Source organism: Conger conger, chromosome 16, assembly GCF_963514075.1.
Source record: "Conger conger chromosome 16, fConCon1.1, whole genome shotgun sequence".
Classification (NCBI taxonomy): Eukaryota; Metazoa; Chordata; class Actinopteri; order Anguilliformes; family Congridae; genus Conger; species Conger conger.
In genome coordinates this window covers 29,976,111-29,990,952 of record NC_083775.1, presented here as the reverse complement: position 1 = coordinate 29,990,952, position 14,842 = coordinate 29,976,111, and the positions used below count along the sequence as shown (strand labels likewise).

At 44.6% G+C, this 14,842-nt stretch overlaps 1 protein-coding gene across 3 annotated transcripts in view; it reads left to right on the top strand.

Moving 5' to 3' along the window:
- The window catches only part of LOC133114602 (plexin domain-containing protein 1-like), a 32,041-nt gene that overhangs the window by 4,650 nt on the left and 12,549 nt on the right, over positions 1–14,842 (top strand). Inside the window, exons 1-2 of one of the 3 annotated variants that reach the window (XM_061224128.1) lie at positions 8,869–8,944; positions 14,686–14,816. In XM_061224128.1, the coding sequence (XP_061080112.1) occupies positions 8,872–8,944; positions 14,686–14,816 (204 nt within the window). In that variant the 5' untranslated portion in view covers positions 8,869–8,871. Of the gene's footprint in view, positions 1–8,868; positions 9,019–14,685; positions 14,817–14,842 lie in introns of those variants that run through there. The other 2 variants (XM_061224129.1, XM_061224127.1) reach the window with 2 other exon arrangements.

Below are 14,842 nucleotides of genomic sequence, written 5' to 3'. Positions count from 1 at the left end.
GTCATTTTGATTTGAGTTTACAGGTATGTTTATTTGGAAGGTATTTTGTAACAAGATGAATGCTGGTGTATTTTTTGTATCCATGGCCACACAGAGCTCTCATCAGCAGTGAGTTCCGAGCACGCTCCCTGGGCCTCTTGCTGCTAACAGTCTTGGTATCTTGGCTTGAATAACAGAGGTAAACTTATGATGTTCCTCATTTTAACCAGGTACAAACTGCTGAGGCTTTTGGTGGTGTTTTGCTCGTGCCTTCGTGGTGCCTCAGGCCAGAGGTTTTGGTATTTCGAGCCCCCTTGGTCCTTATAGAGCCACTCTGGGAGGGGATGTGTGGTCACAGTATGGAGCAATGCAGAGGGGGGACACACCTTAGTGGTTGTCTTTCAATAAGACGATGGCGGTAACATCACAGAGAGGTTCCACGGGTAAGATTTAGAGTTAGAGTCACCTCCGAGGCTCAACAGTTGTCAAGAAATCAGGCAAGCTTCAGAAGAAAACTGAGATTTCAGCTCAAACTAGCTGACTGGTCTGTGAAAATGCAACTCATGAGATCCAGGCCTGTCAGTACAGAAGAGAGTGGCATTTTTGTGCTGCCCCCTACAGGGCAGTAGTGGAATTTTGTGTGCTGTCATGTTGAGTTTACCTCGAGCGCTATAGAAGCTTCCATTTATTGCAGCTGAGATTGATTAATTCTGCCATATATATTTTCCAAAAACAAACAACACAAATAGATAATCATTTCTATGGTCACAGTGCTCATTTCTATCAGGCAAGTCCCACAAATCTGGGAACAGACATTTTAAAGTCCAATAAATTCAGGTTAAGGGAACTGTAGTTATGGTGTATTCTGGTATATTCACATAACTGCGAGACACACCCATTGTGTGCAGCCGGGTTCCAGGTTTTCCAGCTGGGTGTAGTTTTGTGGTCTGGTCTCCTAGTGACGTGCCCCTTGCTGTGGATATGTGGGCTCAAGCAGTTTCATCTGTGGGTTCAACCACAGCCATCCATGCTGCAATTTACCCCAACAAAAGTTCACTTGCATCAGATTGTCACAGAGCAATTCCTGTTTGTATTTTGTATCCTGTTTCGTTTGTGTGTGATGGGGAGGGCATTTTGAGTTTATAGTGTTTTTTTTTTTTAGTTTATAGAGTGTTTGTCCTACTCAACCCAGCCTAGCAACAGTTTAGCCGCAGTCGAGTTCCCCCCAGTGGAGAAATTCAGCTCAGCTGCATGTATTGTGGGTACACTCAGAAAAAAAGGCTTCATTGACTTGTCTCCATGGGGGAACCGTTTTTCGTTCTTTACGGAACCCTCTACGGTCGTTGTGAAATGTATGAAAGTTCCGCAGATTGAACCATTTTGAGCGAAACAAAGAAGCCTTGCACTACTGACTGATCGCCCGTGTTTTAACCCACACTCTGAGCCAGCCAGAGGAGGTTGGAATCCCCCCTAGAGTCTGGTTCATCCCGAGTTCCTCCCGGCCACTGGTGCCCTAAGCTTGCTCTTGTTGGGGGTTTAAGCCAGGGTTCTCTGTGAAGCGTGTTGTGACCAATACTTTGTGAAATGCGCTACACAAATACATTTTTATTTGTTTTGAGACAGGGTTCCTCTATGGAATAGGTGGGCAGCGAGGGCTATATCCGTTTCTAGTTTTCATGTCACCTTCTGGCCATTACATTACTTTAATTAGCCCTAATATTCACGATATCTGAAATTCTAGATACATTTCTTGATAAGCACATGAGTGACAGTTCTTGTGTCCATATGTTAAAAATTCTGCTGTTATCTCATCTTTGAATGAACCAGTGTTGGTGTATATAACCAGTTAGCTCATTTAGCCAAGGCAATTGATGTACACCTGCATACACACTGGCCCTCTAGGACCAGAGTTGCCCACCCCATCTCTATGGAAACCCTTTCTTCTGAGAATCGGGTGTCCCATCACATTCGGCCGGTGAGCCCGGTGGTTTTTGTTTTAGCCCAACGCTACGACACCTCATTAACTAGTCATGGTCTTTTGATGTCAAAAATCTGCACCAGCACAGGCCCTTTTCAAATAAGATTGGAGACCCCAGGCGTATGTGTTCAGGCAGGTGGACAGGCCTACACTAGAACCAGCCTATCCAGGACAGGTTAGGCCCTCTCACCATATTGTGGTGCTCCTCTGTGTCATCTGGGACAGATTGACGGCACACACTTTTTGTTTAGTTTGCCATCCTTCTTTTTTTAGCCATAGACATATGTTCCTATTTTCCTTTCTTTTATGACAGTCCAATTATTTCCGGTTGAATCCGTCCCATAACCAGAATAGCAAAAGGAAGCTCCGCAGAGAGGCTGGTTTTGTAGAGCTGGTAGGGGACACACACATTGCGGAACGGAGGTCTGTGATTAATTTGGGAAGACGGTGTCGGTCGACGGGTCGCGTTTCGACCTTATGATAGAGCGTGTGCGGACATAATGATGCGGTCTTCGCCGACCGTGTCTCTGTTCCCCCTCCCCTCGTTCTGCAACCTGCCATTTCTCCCGTATATTTACAGAGCAAGCCCTTTTATTCATGCCTGATCACACACATGCTTGTTTCTTTTATAAAATCTCATAAAACTTCAGATATACTTTTGGTTTTAAGATGAAAAGAGAAACTGTGGAAAATGGTCACGCTTACAGGCATTAGAGGTAACTTGCCAGATGAATGACAGGGCTTGTGGTGTTGAAAGTAAGTCTTTCCACCATTTCATTATTTGTTTTTATCTTCGGGCTGATTTCATTGGTCATTTTGCTTGTGGGTGTTCCTGTAAGTCTGGGCCACACCCTGTCTTGTGCAGATTGAGCCTGATTGAGCCTCAATCCCTCTACAAACTGGGCAGAAAAGGAGTAAGAATTGTAAAGAAGCTAAAGCTATTCAGATATGTAACATGTCGACTAGTACATTGCCAGTGTTCAAACAGCGCATTATAATATTACAGTTCACTTAATTTTCTGCCATGAATGTTTAGATCTTCAAGCTTATCATTTGGACATATAAAGTGTAAACAAGCATATTATTAAATGTCAGAACGGTTGATTCTTCGACCCTTTGGTGTGCGAACCAAAGCCCTGTCTGTAACTTCACATGCTTGCCGAGTTTCTGGGAATTTTGTGTCGTGTGTCCAGGTCACCTCTTGGAGCAGCCCAGTTTAAGTCCGGTACAGTCGCTGCTAACTCGGTGCACTGGTGACATAGAGCAGGCTATAAGAGGCCCTAAGAGGGCTGTAGGGGTGCGGGATGGCCAGAGCTCGGAACTTGGTGGGCTTCTCTGGACCCAGCGCACATTCGCATGCATGTCCCTATACAAACACGTACACACGTATACACACATGTAAATGCAAACGTATGCATTGCACACCCACGCACGTGGCACCGACGGTCATGTTTAATTGCGAAGAAAAGCTCGAAATGATCCAGGCTTGTGGGTGATATTCTTTTTGCTGAGAAATCCATTACATTACATTACATTAATGGCATTTGGCAGACGCTCTTATCCAGAGCGATGGACAGTTGATTAGACTAAGCAGGAAACAATCCTCTCCTGGAGCAATGCAGGGTTAAGGGCCTTGCTCAAGGCTGTGCGGATCTTATTGTGGCTACACTGGGGATCGAGCCACCGACCTTGCGTGTCCCAGTGATTTACCTTAACCACTACGCTACAGGCCACCCTATAAATCCCTGTAATGTTCTACCATGACGGGAATTACCAAAAGACACCAGTAATGCACCTCCCTTCACTTCCTTATACTCCAAATGACAGTACACAACTCACAGATATCACAGGGGAGTAGTAATTTGTGGGTGTCTGATGCAGCACTGGGTTATCCAGTGGTATCCCCTAGGGTTGATCTTTCCCAGGGTGGTTAGAAGCCAATTATCTCACGGTTTCCCTGCGGACCAACAGAACATTCCGGTATAATCTTTCTGTTGTCTTTCTGTCCCCTTCAACACCACATTCTGCAACAACTTTTCACGTGATTACTCCTTTTTGGAGGGTGTGCCGGTGGTGTAACCAGAAGCAGTGAGTGACACATACATATATGTATACATGTCAGTTCCCATCTGTGACCTCCCCATTCTACTGTTGCTTATATGCTCACACAAAAACAGCATATGTGATGATGGAGATGAACCCTGTTTAACCCCAGCTTTAGAGAGTGCAGGGTATAATCGAGCCCTGGTGGTGCTGGCCTTCGGTATCTCTCTCCCAGGGACTCGGCCATAACCAAGTGATTTACTTTCCTCCCCACACTATCCCTCCCCTGGTATTGAAACTGGACCGTAACAATGCCAACTGTGGCTGGCAGACCTGCAGGGCGATGAGTAATTGGCTCTAACGCCGCCCAGAAACCCTTGTTACTTTCCCTCCCTCAGGGTCGACAGTAAGGCTGCAGCTTTTGAGAACTAGCAAACTAATAGTGACTGATCAGTGAACTAGCTAGCTTAGTAATGTAGGTATTTTAAATTTGATTATAAAAACCCGACCTGGCTGAGCTGAAGCCGTGGGCAGATGTACCGTTTGTAGTCTTTGGAGGCAGCTGCTGCCGTCCAGTCATCACAGAGAGGGAAAGTACCTTGGGCCGCTCAGGATGACAGTGCCTCATCACACGGCAGTGACCCCTGCTGGTCAGTCAGGCAACTGCAAGTCAGGCAATACATGTAAAGCAGGGGGTGACCACTGGTCTTCATGATCTTGACTGGAGTTTGACACCCCTGATGTAAAATGTCTTCCTCAGACTCCTGTCTCTGTGAGCCCGACTTGTGATAAGAGGCAGCTCTTTAGAGCGGGCTGTGTTACGATGGCTGCAGACCATCAATACAGCAAACACATAAATGGACTGAAAACCCTTGAAAATGACTGCTGGCAGAACTCCAATCTGAACCCCTGCCAGTTAGAGAAAATTGGGTTCTGACTGAGGATCGAAATGCTTTTCAGAGTAAATTTTCCTAAAAAATGTGGACAAGCTTTTCAGGATGAAAGTACCTCTGTCACAATTGCTCTTTTCAATAACATTTTTTTTTTCAAAAATCGAAGACTTTCAAAGATTTAAGAAACATGGGAGCCCTGCATTTTCAGAACACCCCGACCACATAAACAAATACTCAGAATTGTCTGGGAAAAAGACTTAGAGGCACCAAATTCATCAAAACAATATTCCCAAATAGAGAGTTTTGAGCATTTTTAGTTTCAAAAAGAAAAACTCATCCTGGACAGATTCACACCGACACACACATCACAACCTCTGCTGTTGATTCAGGAGAGCATGTTTGCTTGTGCTCTTCTGAATCCAATAAGCGCTGCTCCTTATCACACAACAGGCCCACATGCAAGTCGGACAGATGAGTCACTTCATGGCACCTGATCAACCAGCAGGGTTCACTGGTGTGCAAGGAAACGCCAACATCCAGGCCAACTGAAACTCTCCCCTCCTTGGGCAATGCTACAGCCAACTGCATCGCTCTGTGGAGTCACTGGTCAAGATTTGTTAGCAGACCATAAGTCCCATCCATGCCCTGGCGCAGTGCATTGGCAGGATGTGCCACCCAGAAACCCACAAAGATGAGTCCGTAATACTGTCCATCTCCTGACCTGCATCGGCCATAACAATATAGTCAGCATATGCTGCTTGAGAGTGGGCCAGGCCCAAGAGATACTGCGGTGTTGGCCAAGGCTATTCATGAATGGCAAACCATCAGCAGCTATTTTGGTAAAGGCGCCGATCATACACCACCCTCTCTCAATACCAAAAAAATAAAACAAGATTTTGTGTAAATTCAGCAAAAACCCCATGATTAGTTTAGCAGACCATATGGTGATTTTTTTACATTTATTTTTTAGTTGGCACATGTTGGGTTACAGGGTTACATTATTTCTGAAAAACAATAACTGCTTTGTGCTTGTCTGAAGGTACTTGGTGGGGGAGAGGGGGGGGGGAATGCACATTCTCTGGTACCATAACATCCCCATGGTCAAACATGGCATCCACCACAAACTGACTTCATGAACCATTGAGCAGCTGGCACTGGAATCCAATGGAAGCGGTAAGCAGAGGCGGTCTCCAGGACTCACCCCAATGAGAAGAGACCCACGGCAGGGCTTTACCTCCCGAGCCCCGGACGTTACACCCCCGTCCCACACCGGAGGGGGTCCCAGGATGCCTCCTGACAGCAGGGTGTCACACTACAGCCCTGTGGGGCTGCGGTTTTTATTTATTATTATAAATGTTTATTGGACAAACTCCAAAGTACATTGCAAGCATTGGAAATGCTGTAATTAGGAAGTTTGACAACTTTCCAAAATAAATAAAAATAAAATGTATAACACAACCCCCCCCCCCCCACACACACACACACACACACACACTCCCACCCACATGTTCTATAACATTAAATAAATAAAAAATTGGATCAATAAAAAGAGGATGAGTATTTAAGAGTCCACTGAAGTTAGAGAGTTAAAATAGAAGAGGAATGGGTCCCATGTTTTATGGAATCCTTTCACAGATCCCCTGACCGAGTACTTGATTTCTTTCTAAGTGGAGAAAAGACATTAAGTCTTTTAACCAAGAGCTTGTGCCAGGGGGGTTGGGACTCTTCCAATGTAGCAATATATGATGATTTGCTATGAGAGATGCAAACGCAACACGGTAAGCTTGACATCTGGTAAACATACCTGCCACAGGAGAAACACCAAAAATAGCTATTAAGGGGCACGGTGTCAAGGACTGGTTGAGAACTTCTGAAAGGGTGTCAAAAAAGAAAAAAATGTGTGTGCGCAGTCTGCAGGGGAGAGAGAGCACCTGACACAGTAATCATCAGCCTCAGGAAACAATCTCCCCAGCCTAGCTCAAGTATAACGGATTCTGTGAACCACTTAAAATTGGATGTGACTCATACGAGCGCATGTGCAAGTGGAGTTGACTCAGCAGTGCGTCCTTCCACCAATCCTCGTCCAAATCGCACCCCAACTCCTTTTCCCATGCATCTTTTAGTCAGAAAAGGGAGGGTAATTCTGAAGAAAGGAGATGATTATAGATTGATGATAGTATTTTGTGATTCATTATGCTCTCCAACACTGTTTTCTCAGGCAACACAGGGAAGGGTGAAAAGTGGGTTCTTGCAAAGTCACGCAGTTGAAAGTACCTAAACAGACCATGGTTTATTTTACCAAATTTAATGATAAGGTTTTCAAAACTACAAAACGTCTGATTAAAACAAAACAAAAAGAGACCAGGCCATTCTTCTTCCAATGTGTATAGGCTGTATCTAGAGTGGAGGGTAAAAACAGGTGATTTTTGCAAATTGAGGTAAGGACAGAAGGAGATTTTAATCCAAAATGTTGTCTAAACTGTCTCCAGATTTTTAATGAGGAAAGAACGACAGGGTTACTTGTGTATTGGGAGGGACGAACTGAGAGGGGAGCAAAAAGTAATGCAGGAAGAAAGGATGAAATGCAAGAGTTGGCTTCTACAACGCACCAATTAATGTCGGGGGAATAATACCATATTTTAAACTTCTGAAGGTTACCAGCCCAATAGTACAGCAACACGTTGGGTAAGGCAAAGCCCCCGCCTTGCTTGGGACTCTGGAGAGTTTTCTTTTGGGTCTTAGGGGATTTACCAGCCCAAATGTAAGACATTATAGTAGTGTTAAATGAGTTTTAAAAAATACTTGGGGAGAAAGAGAGTAAGGGTCTGAAAAAGAAACAAAATTCGAGGTAGCACATTCATTTTAATTGTTTCAATTCGACACACGATCGAAAGAGGTAATGCGCTCCATCTCTGAAGATCTAATTTAATCTTCTCAGTCAATTCTTCTTGTGGAGCGATTTTTTTTAAAGATATTTTTTAGGCCTTTTTCAGCTTTATTGGACAGTATATAGAGACAGGAAGAATGGGGGCGAGAGAGAGGGAAAGACACGCAACAAATTGCCAACTGCGGCTCACAATGAGCATGCGGTTAGTGCTCTGCAGGCTGCGCCACCGAGACACCCCTTGTGGAGCGATTTTAAGAGTATGCGAGATGTTGACGCCTAAATATTTAAAGACACCGGGGGATAAGTGACAGGGCACTGCACTTGCAGGGATTCATTTAGCCCAGGGGTGTCAAACTGAATGCCCAGGGGGCCACAGTGTCTGCAGGTTTTTGTGGTTTCCTTTCAATCAGCTGCCAATTAAGGCCAATTAAGGCCTTGAGAACAAGGCATGTGGATACTTTAACCATTCAATGACTTGAATGAACCCAGAACACACCAAAAACCAGCAGACACTACGGCCCTCCAGGACTGGATTTTGACACCTGTGATTTAGCCGATTGGTGGGCTGTGGTATTTTTAGTGTCCTTTCAATCAACAGTCAAGTTAATCTACACCCACTCAGTCCCTTTTTCTGGCAAGACTGGACACCCGTGATTTCGGTCATATAAACAAATGCATGAACCCATTGTCAAACTAGTCTTCAAGAGCTGCAATGTGTGCAGGTTTTTGTGATTTCCTTCCAATCAGCAGCCAATTTAGATCTCAGGAAGGTATGGACTCTTGGTCTCAAACTCATTGCTACAGAGCGCTGTGTATGCAGGTTTTCATTCCAACCAATTAATGCCGCCTTGATTGATTCCAATTACTCAATCAGCCATTGTTGTTCTTTAGACAACACAAATAACATGTCACATATACATTATATGCAAATCTACAGCCCTAATTCAGCAAATAATTTAACCAATTATATATATATGAGGCTGGAATAAAAACCAGCATACACCTGGCACAAAGTTGGAGACCAATTTGAGCCATGTGTATGCTCATGAATCAATGGTACCGATACACATCACAAACCAGCAGACACAGCAATGCACCAGGACTGGAGGCTGACACCCTTTCTCGAAGAAGCACTAGAAGGTTCCAAAACGTTTTGGGGGAGAGGTGAAGTGGGTCAAACAGGCACGAGAAAAAGAAACGTATTAACTCTCCAATAGCGTAGTTAATGTGCAATCATGGTAAAGATTTCCATTTTACTTTAAACGTTTTTAGGACTGGGTTTCAGAAATGCAGATCGGATCCTTGTTGTCGGTGGGTTGTATTTTTTTGGGGAAACACAACCGTAATTATTCCATTTTAAAGGAGTTTGGACCATTCCCCCTGGCGTGCACACCGGTCAGAATACATGTACTTCAACAAAGCTACCCATCGAATCATAGCTAACGTGATCACCACTGAAAATGTGTCGATGTGGCTATCCAAGTTCGCAAATAGGGCCGTTTACGAACCAGTTTGTCATGCATTAATCTTTAAATTACATTTCTAAATCTAATTGTCAATTTATCATGCTTGATGCGATTGTGCAAATGACTAAATTACCAATTATTGATTAGCTAGAAAAATTGAGGCCTACGAACAGCCTAAAAAAACGATAAACTGATTGTACGCGAAAACAGATTCAACATAATTAGCGTTACACTATTACATAACACGCATGTAGCGAACCAAATTTAAGATTAAAACGTGTACAAGCCGGTCCACACCATATATTTGTTTGAACGCGGGCTTTCTTGCGGGTCCATGAGAAAGGATTCGCAAATAGTACCGCCGCGTTCAGTTTCATCTGCTCAGATTTGCATTAGCTACCCGGGAAGCAGTAACCCGGCCTCAGAGACGAACTCTTAGCGGCAGCCGAGCTGTCCGCGGCCATGGCACACCTCACCGGGACACTGAGTTTGGCAGAGTAAGCCTCTAGACTTTTTTTTTAACGCGGATTCCGTCAGAACGCCCAAAACTCCCCGTGAGGTTCCTGAAAGCTAGGAACAAAACAGTAACCATGCCTACGAGAAGTACAAAGAGTTAGGGTTAGAATGTTACTCTGCCAGCCTAGTGTGTTGGGGCGAACGTATTTATAGTGGTGGTGACGTCATAGTTAGACACACCTCTTTACTATCAAGTATCTGCGCGTACACTATTTACGTCCCGAAAGTTGTCCTTGCGATGTCAGCGACATAGGCTGTAGTTCTCTTGAACCTTGTTTGCAAGGTGAGACCGCATGGGGGAAAAAACGTGGTAAGTTGCATACGGAAGGGTTCCAGATAAGGTGTACACAAGTAGCCCAACATGTTTGATCAGGCCCTTTTTTTCCAGGAAGGTTGCTTTTAGTTAAATACCCTTTTTTTAAATTAAATGAACAATAGGCCTCTTGAGTAGCTAGATTCTGAGTGGTCTTTGAGAAGGTTTTGTAATGAAATGTAAGATTTAACTGAAATCTCACTGAAACTTTTTGTAGAAATTATAATTATGAATTTATAATAATTGTTATTCATTAGCCCTGTCCATTCTGCAATATCCTCCCCATGCCTCCTTTTCCTTGTCTCATTTTTTTATTTTTTTTATTTGTATTATAATTTCTTGTCACAATTTTCTACTTGGTAAGGACTCAGGGAGAAAAGGCCATGGAGAAAAACAGGCTTAACTTATGGCTTCAGTCAGCGTACTCGGCCGTTGTGAGGATACCACTCACATAAGTGTAAATATATGCAAGGACGTTTCCTCTTTTTATTTTGGACCTCCTCAGTACGTTATTGATCAAGGTTGAGACGAAGACGCTACTCTTTCCCCTGAGGACATGCTGCTGCTCTGTGACTCCGGCCAGCGTTAGATTAGATTCATGACCTGGCAGCAACCCCTCTCACGCCTTTGTTTGCTGGATTAATTAGCGCACGTCTTCATTATCTGTGGGAGCGGTTACCCTCGGAAAGCCTCTTTCCTCCTCAATAACAGGATACAAACCATCTGTTTGAATGATGGATGAACTCGCAGAGGGAGTGCAGGACTAAATCTAAGACGTTGAAAACATAGAACTGGATAATAATGGAGCCGTATTATGTGAAGATCAAAGATGGCAGCCTCTTGTGTGAGAATCTTTCAGTTCTGGCGATGTTCTTCGCCTGTCATTCGTTTAGTTATCAACATATCTGCTTTTGTGCAGCGTCGTTCGGAGTTCTTCACAGACGGGGCTGGAATTGTAGAGCTGGGCCAGTTGATTGACAGCTTCCCCCATAAATTCTCTCCAAAGCTTTTCAAGTGTCAAGGCACTTTGCACTATGGTCGGGAGATTTGAATGCGGGTTTTTTTCCCGCTGAGTAGGAAGGAAATTGTGCCGTCAATGGACAGAGGTCATGGGTCCAGCCAAAGAGATAAAGCCTGGATGAAAATGCAAAGCCTTCTGGGAAATGCAGTTTACATCACTGAGAGAAAGCAAAATGGCTAACACACAGCAACCATTCATGTTTATTCATTGTGTTTTGTCTATTTGACAGCACAACTGAGGTCAGACATCCAATTAGGTTCGTCCCTGTTTTGTCTGTCTCACAGGAAATTTAATTTTGGGTTACGGCTTGCATGGCTGCGGTTGACTTCTTTGAGTTTTTGTTTTTTGCTTGTTCATGGCAGAAAGGCAGAATGAGAGAGAAGGGGATAGAGAGAGAAGTAGAGAGCAGTTCTGACAGGGTTCAGACGCTGAAATAATTTCATCCCAGTAATGAAGGCACAGTGCAGGTTTCATCAGCCCTTAAATGAGTTGCCCTATGCTCTCTGTGACTCACCGATGATTGCAGTGAACCAATCATTGTGTTTTGCTGCAGAGAGCCATTCCTGTTGAACTAATTGCATCTGCTCATTATGAGGTCCATGAACTCTGCCAATCATCGCTTTCACACCGGTGAACCGTTCACTGGCTATTACTGCAGCTGGCATGCAGCCATGGATGGATTAGCCTGGTGGTTGACAACAACGTTTTCACCAGTTAGACTTTTGATAATAGGAAAAAGTCCCCCCTCCTCACCTCACACACACACACACACACACACACACACACAGACACACGTCCTCTACTGTGCCGTTTCCTTCAGCCCTCACCATGCCCCTCCCCCATTGTCTCTCTGTGGTCCCCTGTTGTCGGAAACACTTGAGTTGCTGTTGGAACAACATGCGACAGGTCAGAATTTGGCACAGGCAGTCTATTCTGCACTCAAGTGAACTCCATTTTCTTTCTTACAATTAAAAAGCCCAAGATGAACAGTCGTTCGATGGCCAAAATGTCTGCTGGGCACAGAAAGTCCATCTGGGCAAATGGCACAAGAGGAGCCGACACAAAATAGATGTCATGTTACTTCTGTTGCAGAAAAGCAGAAGGGGGATGGGGGTGGTGGTGAGTCTTTGTTATTCCCTGCTGGATGCCAGGTCTGGGGGAGCAGATAGCCCCGCCGCTGTGCTGTGAAGCGCTATCTGACTCCGCTGAGCACATCTCAGTTCGATAAGCTCACGCTGAAAACGGAAGATGAGGAGGCCTTGACGCGGCCTTGCAAAACGCGTAAATTGATGTGGGGCTGGCTGAAACCTTCACCTCCCGGAGCAGCCAACGCTTTCATTCCAAGTTGATAAACACGTCTCGTTCTGCCTTGCTAGATTTGTCGGATTACATTGCATCGCAGCTGCGTGTGTGTGTGTGTCATGAGTTATTTCAGCGATGATGAAACGTCGACGTTCGTTCTTCCTCCCCTGTTTCTGTCCTGCAGTTACGTTATTTACATTGAGTCACTCAGCAGATGTTCTGAGAGGCACTTGCAGCTCTTGTTTCAGAGCTCGTTGTGCATAAGAAATCGTTCATACAGCTGGATATTTAATACAGCAGCACTGGGGTAAGTACCTTTCTCTAGGGTACAATGACAGGGCTTCTCCTAGGAATTGAACCTACAACCTTTGAGCTATGAGTACTGTTCCCTGCACCTGATACTAGAATGCCACTCCTATGCAGTGCAGTGTAAAGCCATAATATAACATAACATAATGATGCGAACGGGCCATTCAAGCCATTCAGCTCAGCGGTGCTCTCTGGTTCCTACCACTCAAGCCTAATAGTATGTAGCACCATATCAAGCCTGGTCTTGAAATCCCGCAGTGTATCTACCTCCACTATATGTCCTGGCAAGCTACTCCACACAGTGACCACTCGCTGTGTGGAAATAATAACTTCCTGATGTCTGCGGAATGTATCCTTTACTAATTTCCATTTAAATGTAAATCTGCGCCCTTTCCATGCAGCTGTTCTCCAATACAGTTCACTCATTTCATTACATTATTGCCATTTGGCAGACGCTCTTATCCAGAGTGACGTACAGTTGATTAGACTAAGCAGGAGACAGTCCTCCCCTGGAGCAATGCAGGGTTAAGGGCCTTGCTCAAGGGCCCAACGGCTGTGCGGATCTTATTGTGTTAGAACCACCGACCTTGTGTGCCCCAGTCATTTACCTTAACCATTACGCTACAGGCCTTCACTCATCCCGTTTCACCTCATTTAAGTGTTTTTCCCATAATGGCTAGGCACTAAATGCACCTAGCCAAGGATGCGCATGATTGTAGGGTCTAATGTGTGGGCTTCACCAATGTGGTATGGGCCAGTGTCGCGGGTGCTGACCTCACTACAGTGTTCCCCGCTGAAAACAACCCAGCTGAAACTAGGTTTTGAAACAGCTGGTAGCTGGTTGAGCAGCTCCATACTGAATGTGGTTTGAGCAGCTGAAGCTATGTTTTGAAACAGCTGGTAGCTGATAATTTCAAGCTGGTTAGGTGGATTCTACACCAGGGTTGTCATAGAGCGTACATAGGAACTGGAGAGGGTGGGAGCGGTCAGGTGGCAAACCCTGAGAATGATGGGAAACAGCCTCGCACGTTGCATGCAAAAGAGCTTGCTGTCCATTGAATTCAGTGTAGAAAACCAAGGTGATTCACCAACCAAAGAAAACCATCGTCAGTTTATTATTTTTTTTGTGGTCGGAAGTTTCATTATGTGTACCAGTTGTGAAACAATGGTCGTTATGATTCAGAAGTTTTTGGAACACTTTCATTAAAATTTTCATATCGTATTACATTTTCACAAACTACCGTTCATGTGTAATGTAATGATTATTAAAGTTTCAACATAACTTTGGGAAACTTTTAGTCAGAAATTCCCCATTCACTTTAATGGGAACTCAATATGCACAGTACAGTCTGACTTCCGGGGCTTCACAAGCATAAGTTAGCTCAAAGTGTGGTAGCCTGGGGTGGGTGGGTGAGATGGTGACATGTCTTGAAAATGCACAAGGTACTTCAAGCACAATTTCAAGACAGCTCTTGAAAATTTAATGTGCGTTTCCAAAAACATGACGTGAGGAGACTTTTTCTCTGAACAGTTGCTTGAAGATTGCCTTCACTTCAGTTAACTCCTCAGGTGTGTTTGCAACATGGAATCAGACAATAGACTCCCGAATCTATTGACACACTTTTTAATCAACTCAAATTAAACTTTCAGAAGCAGTGGAACTAAAGACTTTCAACATTTGTCACTTTCACACTTTTCCAAGACTGCTTATGTCTGAAAAACACACATTTGTGGTAGAATCGGGGAGTTTTAGGTATGTTTAGGTAGGTTTTATCAGTAGGCCAATTGATTTTTCCTCTGTCATAACATTTAACAGGGCACACACAATACCTGGAATTGTATTACTTGTCTCAGAAAAATCTATTTCACATGCTACTTTCCTGTTTTAGGAAACATGAGATACTTGAAGCCATTCTTACCCCTACAACCTGCTTTGGTAAACTGTTAAATGTACTTGTCTGTGTGGTGTTTCGGGCAGATGTACTGTATGGCCTGTCGCCATGGACTGGAGGGCGCCCCCTGGAGGCGAGGAGGACCCGCAGGGACCAGCGGCAGCTTGGGGAGGGCCTGGCCATCGACACCCTGCCAGACAACAAGACGCACATCGTGGTGAGAGACAGCGGGGGGAGCCTGCC